Below are 12,409 nucleotides of genomic sequence, written 5' to 3'. Positions count from 1 at the left end.
CCAAGTGGAGTTTATACCAAGAGGGCAGGCAGAGTTTAATACCTGAAAACCTACTGTAAGTCATATTTTATTTTTGGGGTGCGCCCCAGGTAATTAGTGGAAGATAGCTTGTATAGACTGGAGCTGTCCTGGGTGCCACCAAACTGTCACGTACGGAGGAGAGCAAGCAGGAAGCACAGGTAGCTGCGGTGGTGATGGGTGAGGACACTGACGGGTGCCCTGGGTGTCTGGCCGGGTAAACAGTGGCCACCGGGCGGGGCCTCGTGCATGGGAAGAATAACGGAATTGGTCGACCTCTGTGAGCGTGTACAGATTCCTGTCGCTGATGGAGAGGCTCAGCATCACCAAGGTCGTGAGCGTGTGTTGTATGCGGCACACTGTGTGTCCCACGGAGTGCGAACGTGTATGTGTTTTCAGGGTGCGTAGCTCAGCGGCTTTCGGCCGTGTCCCCTCCTTTTCCTTCACTTTCTGGATACTATATTATTATTTTTTTAATGTTTATTTATTTTGGGGAGAGAGAGAGAGAGAGTATGAGCAGGGGAGGGGCAAAGAGAGAGGGAGAAGACACAGAATCTGAAGCAGGCTCCAGGATCTGAGCTGTCAGCACAGAGCCCGACACGGGGCTTGAACCCGTGAACCGTGAGATCACGACCTGAGCCGAAGTTGGACATTGAACTGACTGAGCCACGCAGGCACCCCTCTCAATGGAATATATTCGTAGAGATAATAGATATACTCATGGAAAAAGATTGCCAAAGTTCAATATAATTTATTATAAATGAGCCTCAGCAATGTGGAATCAAAGGGTACCTATTTCTGCAGGAAAACACATCTACCCAAACCTACTGCAAACAACATCCAAGGGAGACAGAGTAGAATCATTCCTTTTTAATTCAGCATTGTGCCAGTGCCCGTGGAATGCACAGGAAGGTAGCAGGAATACATAAAAATATAAAGACTGAAAGAGAGAATCAAATATGCTTTAATTCAAAGATGATAACAGTTTCATAGAAACTTCAAGATCTGTACCTTAGAACTATAGAAGAGGTTAGCAAATTCACTTTTTCTAGAATTAAATTTAAAAATGTGTTCCTTTACTTCAAAGAGAGTTGGGAAATGTCATATAAATTTTTTTTTGTAAAAGAAACCGGAATGCCTAGAAATGAAAATGATGAAATGTATGCACATCTTTTAGGAAGAACTTTATTTATTTATTTATTTATTTATTTATTTATTTATTTATTTATGTTTATTTACTTTGAGAGAGAGTGTGTGCGTGGAGTCTGGGGGGGGGGGGGTGGAGAGGAGCAGAGACAGAGTGGGAGGGGGAATACCAAGCAGGCTTCCTGCCGACAGCGGGGCATGAACTCACGAACCATGAGATGATGACCTGAGTCGAAACCAAGAGCAGGACACTTAAGCGACTGAGCCACCCAAGCACCTCCTTAGGAGGAACATCTTAAAATGTTCTCAAGATATATGAAGTAAGTCCAGAAACAATGGACAGATGGCACATGTCCATCGAAGCTGACTCAGTGTTATAAAGATGTTAATTGTGTCTCATTAAATTTGTGAAGGTACCATAAGTTCGATAAATGCAAGTAATTTTCCCCTTTGGTATTTGAAAGCTGATTTTAAAATGTATATGGATGACCAAGGTTTTACTGAGACGGTTTTGAAAAGAATGACCAAAGTTTGAGGATTGGTCTTCTAAATAAAAGTTATTGTAAAGCCGCTGTGTAATTAAGAAAATGTATTATTGACACAGGAATGGGTTCATAGACCAATGACACTGAACAGGGAATTCAGCAGTAGTCTTGTTATATGTAATATAGGCATAGATACTATATATGTAACATATAGTGACATATATAGTATATAAAGGGGAACTTTTACCTATGTGTACACAGAGACATACAGAATATTCATTGTAATATTTTCTGCAGTAGTTTAGAAATTATAAATTAATATCAAATGTTTATCAACAAGTTGGATCTATAAATATCATCAGAAGATTGGGGAAAATATGTGGAAAGATACATACAGTAAAATATCATTTATAATCAAAACCTGCAAAGCATTATCAAATTGTGTGTGTGTGTGTAATTTATATACATATATATATATATATATAAAATTATGAGGACAGTATACAGGAATAAAAACACCCTGATACTGATTGTTGGTTAACAGGGCTGAGTGGTAGGATTGGGGGAAATGTAAAGACTAGAATGCAATTAGCAAAGGGACACAGGGGCGACTGGGTGGCTCAGTCGGTTAAGCATCTGACTCTTGATTTTGGCTCATGCCAGGATCTCATGGTTCATGGGTCCGAGCCCTGTATCGGGCTCCACGCTAACAGTGCACAGCTCTTTCCCTCTCTCGCTGCCCCTCTCTCCCTCTCTGACCAACCCCCGCCCCCAAACAAGTAAATAAACATTAAAAAAAAAACAACAAAAGGACATGGCAGTCTTTACAGTACTTTATTTTATATGTTGGGTGGTAGATACACAGGTGTTTATTGTTTATGTATAATATTACGTCTGAAATAGGACTTTGTGACAAGAGCCTTAGCTCAGCTCATATTAAATGCTGTGGGGTCTACTACTTAACGTAAGTGTAGGCAGATAGAGTGGCGGTTTGACGAATGGTCTTTGGGGTCAGAATGCCTACATTTGAATCCAGCCTCACCACCCTGTTATTTTATACAAAGAACTAAACCTCTCTGTGCCATTTCATTGTGTATAAAAATGGGGATAAAGATAGTAACTACCTGAGAGGGTTATTTTAAGATTAAGTGAGGTAAATATAAACGCCTTAGAATAGCGCCCGCCCATGCGAAGGGCTGAGTATAACTTTAGTTATTATTATTATTATTATTGTTGCTTGTATAATATGTTGCAACCACTTGTTTAATTGTGTCTCTCTCTGGGCCAAGCTGTGAGCCCTGTGAGAGGGGCAACCACCTCTCTCTGGTTGGCCTGGCCCAGCTTCTGCTACATAGCAGTCATTAATTGACTACTTGAGTTGTTTGAGTGTTTGATCAAGTCCATTCTTCAGCGAGCTCAGTTTAAGTAGCATTTCTGAGGAAATAAAGAACCAACTGGGGCCATTTTTTATTATCTCTTTCCAAGTTGGTAGCCAAGTTTGGATTTCGAGCTGTGAAGCACAGCCACCGGCTGGTGACACCATTGCCTCTTAGATGCGGGATTTACCCACCACCCTCCCCCTGCTGCGCCCAGCATGGTTCCTGCAGGTTTCAGGGAAAACACAAGTACCAAAGGGGTTTTGGTTTTCTCTGGTTTGCTGGCGTTTTGGAGGGAGACAAAAACTTTTTAGAAGTGTAAATTTGTATCAACTTTTTGGTTTACAAGAAATACTTATAAAACACGATTCCTATTTTGAAAGGGTCAATTTGTTCTAAGAAGTGTCACTCTTGGAATTTTACTGTCTCTCCTTACCATAGTCAGTGTTTAAGACAGGATAGCTTTCCCTAAGTAAAGGAAATGTGGCACATGATTAATAATTTCCCAGGTGGGGCGCCTGGGTGGCTCAGTGGGTTAAGCACCTACCTCTTGATTTTGGCTCAGGTCATGATCTCAGGGTTTTGAGATCAAGCCCCATGTCGGGTTCTACACCCAGTGTGGAGCCTTGCAATTCTCTCTCTCTCTCTCTTTCTCAAAAAAAATTTTTTTTCCAGCTGCTTTCGTGTTTTACTGTTTTCGTTTCGAAATACCTCTTTATTGTTCTGCCATCAACTCTTCAGGAGCGGCATTTGTTATATATGAATATAATGTGTATGTCCTGGAATTATTGTAAATGGTGTTCGCACTTTAGAACACTTTGTGGAAGCTGCAGAATGTAAGAGAAAATATATTTTAAGCCACTGAATTTATCCACTCATTCATTATTATCATTTCACGTATTCGTTCGTGAGTTCAGCAAATATCTACTGAAAGCTTGCTATGTGTTTGTCTTGTGGAAAGTGGATCGAGTATCTGATCTCATGAGCTTGTGAGCTGCGGGCCAGTGGGGAACATAAATGTAAAATGCAAACTTTGGGGGGAATAACTGTGTAATGGCAACATGTTATCAGTGCTACAGGAGGCCTGTTCTCTGGGTGGGGGAAGTTTTGCCAGGACACAATTCATTTAAACTAAGATCTGATAAGTGTGTAGATATGTCTCTCTAAGGGTAGAGGGAAAAGTGTTTTAGGCAGAAGGAACAACATTTACAAATAGGTTGGGGACACCAGGAGGAGATAACTGAGTGAGGAATAGCTAGGGGAGGTTAGGCGTGAGAACCAGGCTCTGCCCTGTCAGGCCTCATGCCTCCAGCCAAACTAAGTAGGTTGCACTTTGCCCTAAGAAACTGGAAAACCATGGTGCACCTGGGTGGCTCAGTTGGTTGAGCGTGCGACTTCGGCTCAGGTCATGATCTCACCGTCAGTGAGTTCGAGCCCTGCGTCGGGCTCTATGCTGACAGCTCGGAGCCTGGAGCCTGCTTCCGATTCTGTGTCTCCCTCTCTCTCTGACCCTCCCCCGTTCATGCTCTGTCTCTCCCTGTCTCAAAAATAAACAAACGTTAAAAAAAAAAAAAAGAAAAGAAAAGAAACTGGAAAACCATTGAGCAGGTGTAAACAGGGCCATGACATTGTCACGGGAGCAGGCTTGGCCAACTCTGAAAATACAGTACGAATAGATTCAAGAGGAAAGAGCTTGAAAGAACTAAAGGTAATTTCTTGGGGTGAAAAATAATGGCTTTCCTACCTTCTACCTTTTAAGACTCCAGGCTTCTAGGGCACAGGACTGTCTCTGGATTGTCTCTCTGCCTTCAGTAACTCTGGGGACCAAGACTCAGGACCTAATTTTCCAGCACTAACCACCCTGGGGATAAGATGCCCCATAAACACTAAAGGAGGATTTCTGCCCACGTAGCCTGGTGTTAGTCCATTACGGGTAATCAGAAGACTACCCCTCTTTATGAGCTCTTGAGTATTCAGTTTCAACTGTTTAGAAAACCTTTTTCTTCTCCCTTCTACCCCCTTCTCTTTTCCCTGGAGAATATCAGGGTATCAGATCAGCTCAGCCTGTACCTCCTAGGAAAGCAAGAAATCTTTTTCAACTATCAAAACTAAGTAATAGGTTAGGTATCCTTGCTGTGAGCTCATGTAGCAACCTGTGATTTTTTTTTTTAACATTCATTTTTGAGAGACAGTGTGGGGGGGGGCGGTGCAGAGAGAGAGAGAGAGGGAGAGAGAGAGACATAGAATCCGAAGCAGGCTCCAGCCACTGAGCTGTCCTCACAGAGCCCCACACAGGGCTTGAACCCATGGACCCGCAAGATCATGACCTGAGCCGAAGTCGGACGCTCAACCGACTGAGCCCCCCAGACGCCCCTGTACCTGTGCATTTTTATCCTTGATAGGGATCACTGTCATACAGTGTTGTGAACATCATCATTAAGGCCTGGTTTTTTGTCAGTATTTCTTGCCTACAGAAAGTTCCTGTGTGTATAATAATGCTGAATAAACATTTATATGATTAAATAACGAAAGGGAGTAGGAATAATGATACTTCAGTTTAGCAAGACCCATATGGTCATTCTGTGAATTGACTGCACTATACGATTATAAAAGATTATAAAAGTCTAAAGAATGTTACGCTACTCTTAACAAAACACTTAAAACACTTAAGTGTTTGTGGTGGTTTTATTTTCTTTAGGAAAATGTTGTGGAGTCCCTTTCTGACTTAGAGCTTAAACCAGCAGTCAAAATTTCCTTTTTTTTCAAAAATGTTTTATTTATTTTTTTGAGAGAATGCAAGTGGGGGAGGGGCGGGGGGGGGGGCGGGACAGAGGACCTGAAGCAGACTGTGCTGAGGGCAGAGAGCCCGATGTCTGGGCTGGAGCTCGGGAGCCCTGAAGCCATGACCTGAGCTGACATTGGGTGGTCAACCGACTGAGCCACCCAGGTGCCCCCAAAATTCTCTCTCTTTTTTTTGAAATGTAGGAAGAAACCAACTAAGACATTTCCTTTTCAGGATAATGTTAGATCCGTGTCTGAAACATTTGAGGAAAACCAGCAGATTTCTGAACAGTATTCATGTCTCCTCTATACTTGGTTCATGTTTTCACATGTCTTTTTTGTTAATCTGACTCAAAGACCTTAAACATTTTTGTCCATTTCTTAAAGTTGATCCTGTATTTGGAACCCTTAACTTGTCGTTTAATCTTAACTCTGTTTACTTGGCTTTACAGAGTCATCACAGAGATGACTGAATTGTATACTAGAAGAATATGTAGATATTTTCTTGGTTTATATGATAAAATGTTTATAAAGATAAGATGAGGTATTAAGGAAAAAAACAGCTCCAAATTAAAGTGAATTAAGAGAAAGAAGGACAAATACATTCAGGTTTAGTGACTAATGCGTCTTTAGCTTATGCGGGAAAAATGTAGTAAATGTTATAAATATTTCTTAGATAATATTTGAAAGAGAAATCATATTTCACATTAACTATCATATTTTTAGGCTGCCTAGTAAACTCATACCTTATATTTTAGATAAATGACTAGAAGAGTGGGGTAAGTGCAGTGTGGTATAATGGAAAGAAATTAGGTTGTGGCATCTCACTGTGTCAGCTTCTAGGTCTTAAAGGAAATCTAAAAGAAACATTGTTGCCAGTTTTTAAGGCTCATGTAGCATGCTTTAGGATTCATGTAGTTCATCTACAATATAATGCCAATCATTTCTTTCTTCTAACTAGTGTTCAGATACTTGATTGTTCGAAATATTTTTAATTCAAATGAGACCAAAATTTTATTTTTTTCTCGTTTATTTTGAGAGAGAGAATGAGTGGGGGAGGGGCAGAGAGAGAGAGAGAGAGGGAGAATCCCAAGCAGTCTCGGAGCCGTCAGCACAGAGCTTGACTTGGGGCTTGATCCCACAAACGGTGAGATCACAACCTGAGCCAAAATCAAGAGCCAGACTTCTAACTGACTGAGCCACCCAGACGCCCTGAGATCAAAATTTCAAAAGACAATTCTACAAACAAATGAGCCCGGCAATCACCTGCCCTCAAATAGGGAGAAAAGGAAATAAAGAAATTCATGTTTAGTGGGAACCGAGTTTCCATTTGGGAAAATGAGAACATTCCGGAGACGGATGGTGGTGATGACTGTACCTGATACCGTTGCCCTGTGCACTTCAGCGTGACCGAGATGGTATGTTTTATGTTACATGCGTTTTACCACAATAAAAAAGTTGATCTTCGTTCCCTGACGGGTGATGGCCGTAAGGAAGCTGTGTGTGTGTGTGTGTGTGTGTGTGTGTGTGTGTGTGTGCGGTCAGCTCCTAAAAATCCATTTAGCCTGGATTTGGGGTGGTTCTTCACACATTCAAGGAGCCAGAGTAAGTCTCAGTTGTCCTCTTTTGTGAACAATTTGAGTGTGAACAAGTCTATTTGGGAGAAAAAGTTGATCATTCAAAGGAATTTGTTCACCTTCCACAAGGCTTCCAGAAGGGAGAGTCTAGGTCCTTTTCCATTCATCTTGCCCAAGGAATACTTTTTGTTTCCCTTTCATTTCTTCTCTTTCTTTCCTACGTGTGGTGGAAAAGAAAGCCATGCGCTGAAAGCTGAGGTTTGAGAATGCTGGTGGCCCTCGTCATGGAACAGAGCGTAGGCTGGGGAAGCGGCTGCCAGCATCAGAGCGTTCGACGAGAAATCGCTGACGTGGCTTCTAAGACTTCCTTGGTCCCTGAATCTCCCTGGATCTCACTTTTTGTCCTACGTGTAATAGAAAAGTCACCCTTTCCCTATCTGTTTTACAAACGGGTTAATGTGTGTGGATGTGTTTTGTAGATTGTAAACTGCTCTAGGTATGCAAAGTGGCCTTATTATTTCCACTGCTCCCACCATGAATGATTCTTCGCTGAAGACTTGTGCAGCATAAAATGAGGAAAGAAGGTAAATGAGGAGTGAGGCTCCATTGTGTTTTGACTCTGTGCCAGGTTATGTCAGCCCTGGGCTAAGTTGGAGCAGAGACACTGCTGTCATCTGGCTCCTTGATTTCCCTCTTGGTTTCTTTCTTTCTTTCGGTCTGTGCCCTGAGCAAGCAGCTCGCTCACAAACCCTTGAATACAGATTGAAATATATTCAGAAGAGATAGGTTTTTTTTTTATTTATTTGAACCACACTTACCTGTGGGTTCAATTCATTTGAATGGGGAAAATAAATCACAGATGACTTTAGAAGGAGGACGTCTGAACACTCTTTCCTGAGAAATCGTGAGACATCCAGTGGGATGTTGCACGAGATTTGTCTTGCCTCTAAATAGTTGCTTTTGTAATGATTTCAAAGGAGGCGTGTAACGTGTTACTGACCCACTTTAAAAATATGTGTGAAATACAGGCTATAATGCAAGGAACTTCAACTGTGGATAGTTGGGATGTGAATTAGTTTTCATGAAAGGTAAGGAATTAGTTGTGTGTGTGTGTGTGTGTGTGTGTGTGTGTGTGTGTGTGTGTGTCTCCATGTGCTGGCTTATTTGGACATGGAGACAGGGACAGGGATTCTTCTTCATACTTGATACTCAAGTAAGGCTGTATGTCCCTTGCAAGAGAAACTGTTTCTTTTCTCACTATACCTTTTGTGAAGTTGCATTGCGCCCTGTCGCTCAGTGGGCTGAAGTACAAATGCTAATTTATTGCCAGGCTGCAGGGCTATGATTTGCATTCCAAATCAGACTGCAGATTCCCATTATAAATTGTTTATCCCGCCGTTCCTTATCTCGAATTTGTTCCTTCTTTTATTGTCCTACTCATTCCCCAATAATGACCCTGGAAGCTATTCCCTTTCAAGAGATTCCCATTTAAAATCAGCAGTTTTCGTGGACTAAAATTACAACAATAAACTACAAAGACATCAGTAGATTCCTTTTGAAAAACTTCAGTGTTTTTCTCCCTTTCCCTTAAGAATCGTAATGCACTGAAGTACAATAATTGCTTAAAACATATCCTTCAGGCTTTAAGGTTTATACCGTATTTTTGTATCTTTTTAAATCTGAACGGTGTGAGCTTATAAAACCTCTGTCAGTAATAACCTCTTACAGATAAACCCTGAGATGGTATGATTGCAGCCTTTCTTGCCACTTTAAAGTCAAAGTAACTAGATGCTCGGAGAGGAGAGCAAAGCAAACGCGTTTTCGCATTTTCGCGAGGTATCTGGTGAAAATCAGGCTGCTTGCGGCATAAAGAAGCAGCAGGAATCTGGGCTTTCCCACTCTGGCGGCAAAGAGGGGGAATCATGGGTTGGTGGTCTGCTTCATGTTAGGAGGACACCCCTCCATCTGTTCACAGCTCAGCCTCTTTCCAATTTAAAGCCCAGATTTCCATACAAACCTCAATTTCTTTTCCCCATTTTAAATGCAAAGCAAGGCTTGTGAATCACAGAGTCTCTGCTCCTGGGATTCCGACCAAATTTCCCCCCAAAATTCTCAGGCTGTCTGCTTGAATACCTGCTTACAGTGGTACACAATGGGCAGCTTTGAGAAGAAAAATTGATAATCTTCACGGAAGAGTAATTTGAATGAAATCACACTTGACAGTCTGTCTCCAAGCAAACAAGAGGCGCGAGGGAGCCTTTGCTAAGCTCCAGGACTTGCCCGAGCCACTGCGGTGGGAGCTTCCCAGGGAAAAAAAATCACCAGTTTCTCCAACATCTAATTGAGCTTTTGATTAATTCCGTATACCAGATTCTACTGAAGAAAGGTAGCCATGGAAGAGAATATGGAAGAGGGACAGACACAAAAAGGTACTGTGCTAAAAAGGGTTTGTTTGTAACTAAGTAATTATTTTGCAGTTTCCTTGTTTGCTTTAGACACTTGCCAGTGGGGCTAATGAATGTTTCTCTCTTGGAAGGCATTTGTGTGTGTGTGTGTGTGTGTGTGTGTGTGTGTGTGTGTGTGTGTTTCCCTTTTAGTCCGTAATGTCTGGCTTGAATGTTGTCATTATTTGCAAATCTTTCAGATCTCAGTGTCCAGATGCAAAGTCGAATTTGGTGATAAGAGCATTGCGGTATTGTTGCGAACTCTTCCTTAGACCAGTCTTTGTTAACCTTCCTTTATTTCATGCTTTCACGCTTGTCAAGCTGGGTCAAGGGACTCCTGGCGTGAGCCACAGACGCAATATTAGGACCTAGTTGTCGCTAAAAATCTGATGATGTAACCATTATCGATACCTTTGAATGGACATCTGATAGAACAAAGACCAGGCGTATATTTATTCTGTTTTGGTTCGGGCATCTTCTTAACAAGATCTTTTTTTTTTTCTTTGTGTGGTTGCAGTTTGGTTTTAATGTAGATGGAACAGAGGTTCATACATTTTCCCAGTGAATAGTGATGTTAAGGTTTTCCTTTCTATGGAGTTGACCATAACCCACTTCTGAGTAATAAATGTCAAGGGTATTTTCTGATCCGTTTTTTAAGCCTGTGTAGGTGTATCTGCTGTTTAAGTGAAATTGCCATTTTTATAGGTTAACAATAGCCGAATATTGACAATTTCAAATGATTCAGACACTCTAGAATGTGTGTGTGTGTGTGTGTGTGTGTGTGTGTGCGCGCGCGAGCGTGTGCACGCGCACCAAGTGGCAGCTCTGGAGGGAAGTGTAGCTGTATCTCAGGATCAGAGCATTTTCTCTCATGTCTGTTCTCAGGCTTATGTAATGTACAAAATGCTCTTATGTTCTTAGGATGGAAACAGTGACACAGGTAATATACATAAAGGCAATATTTAAGAGTAGTGCTGAAATATAGCGATCATATTTGGTCTTGAATGTATGTAAAGGCATTATTTTAGAAAACCATATTTTACATGATAAAACAGATAGTTTGGAAGCATAGTACAGTTTTTCATTATTTTGAGCCATTCAGCTTTGCTGAGTCTTGAAGCACACACGTACACACACACACACACACACACACACCCAAACTCTCACATATACATAATCAGAGACTGTTGACATCACATATATAAAGGTTTTATATAAGCAACAGGAAGGTAATACATAAGCTAATGTCCAAATTTTAGTCATTAGCACATTTGTTAATGATACTCTCCAGGGAAACAAAATAATCTACCTGGGTGTCATGCGATCTAGTTCTTAAAAAAAAAAAAAAAAACAAAAACAACCCTCAGCTACCTTTATTGTATGAACAAATAGCTTAAGTGCTCATTGGAGATTTGAAATGGCAAATTTTCATGGTGATTTTCACCCTTTAAAGGTATCTCGATTGACTACTTTGGGAATAGATTTTCTTAATATTTTTATAGCACATAAGGGGATTGCTTCTTGGCCAGTTAATTGTTGAAGGAAAAATAAAGTGATAATTTTCACATAGAGAAGTGATATTCATTACACTAAATAAAATCTTGAGATAATTCACGGGTTGTGGTAACAGGTTGAAAATGTCTGGGCAAGCCTTGGTAGATACAGGAACCAAGAAAAATGATGTCATCAGTTATGTTTTTCCCAGGTAACACTGAAAATCTTTCCTTCCTGGGGATGGAAGCAGCAGGGATGTGATGAGGAACAAACATCCCGTCGCAGTGGGTTTTTTTCTTTATCATTAAGGTGTGCATGTTTAGATTAGGAACAGTAGTGGAAAATCATCTTTTAAAAATGAAAAGAATAGGTTGTATGATGGTCTGTAAGTATGTAAGGATACATAAGTAAAATACCCATAATTAAGCTTTTTTTATTAATTGAGAAAGATGATTTAACTCTTCATTCCTGTTTTCTGTTGCTTTCAACTCTGCCTATGACCCTTTTTCTATGTAAGTTTGCTTTTAGAAAGTTACATTTGAATATAAATGCTCTCTGTACCTGTGCAGGGGTCAGGGAACAATGTACATTTTGAGAGGATCTAAGTTGGAAAGCTACTTGGCAAGCAGATTAATCGTAAGAGATTTTTCAAGAGTTGAGATGGGCAGATTTAGTGATCCATCTACTTTAAAGGAGAGCAACACTTTGCATCAACTCTCATACTGTTTTTCTTAAATTGCGCAGAATTTTCTTAAGCAATAATTCAGGTATCACAGAATTCTCTTCTGTTTGAAAGATGCCCTCCTGTCCCTTCTTACAATTTCAATCTATTTTTCCCTGTTACAAATTAGAAAGACTTCAGTTCATGTCAGTATTGACCCATGTCAGCTTCCAAATTCAACTACAGTATGAAATGGAAGCCAGTGGTTCCATAAACATATTTGAAAAGATAATATAGTTGATGCTTGGAAGATATTCTTCCATAAGAAATGGACTTTTCTTCATAATGAGATCTCCCTTCCCCACTTAATCTGTAAAAGGCAATTGAAAGTAGCCCTAATACTTACCCTAATTTAACCATATATGTT

The 12,409-nt window shown here is 40.7% G+C and overlaps 1 protein-coding gene across 3 annotated transcripts in view; it reads left to right on the top strand.

Moving 5' to 3' along the window:
• The window catches only part of GPM6A (glycoprotein M6A), a 356,200-nt gene that overhangs the window by 183,634 nt on the left and 160,157 nt on the right, over window positions 1-12,409 (top strand). The window contains exons 1-2 of one of the 3 annotated variants that reach the window (XM_030312067.1): window positions 8,409-8,471; window positions 9,754-9,812. The exons of 1 other annotated variant lie outside the window; for it this stretch is intronic. In XM_030312067.1, the coding sequence (XP_030167927.1) occupies window positions 9,776-9,812 (37 nt within the window). In that variant the 5' untranslated portion in view covers window positions 8,409-8,471; window positions 9,754-9,775. Of the gene's footprint in view, window positions 1-8,408; window positions 8,472-9,205; window positions 9,813-12,409 lie in introns of those variants that run through there. One more of the 3 variants, XM_030312066.1, reaches the window with a different exon arrangement.

This window comes from Lynx canadensis, chromosome B1 (assembly GCF_007474595.2).
Source record: "Lynx canadensis isolate LIC74 chromosome B1, mLynCan4.pri.v2, whole genome shotgun sequence".
NCBI classification, from domain to species: domain Eukaryota; kingdom Metazoa; phylum Chordata; class Mammalia; order Carnivora; family Felidae; genus Lynx; species Lynx canadensis.
The sequence above is the reverse complement of the archived record's forward strand: the minus strand, read 5'-3'. Positions and strand labels throughout refer to the sequence as shown.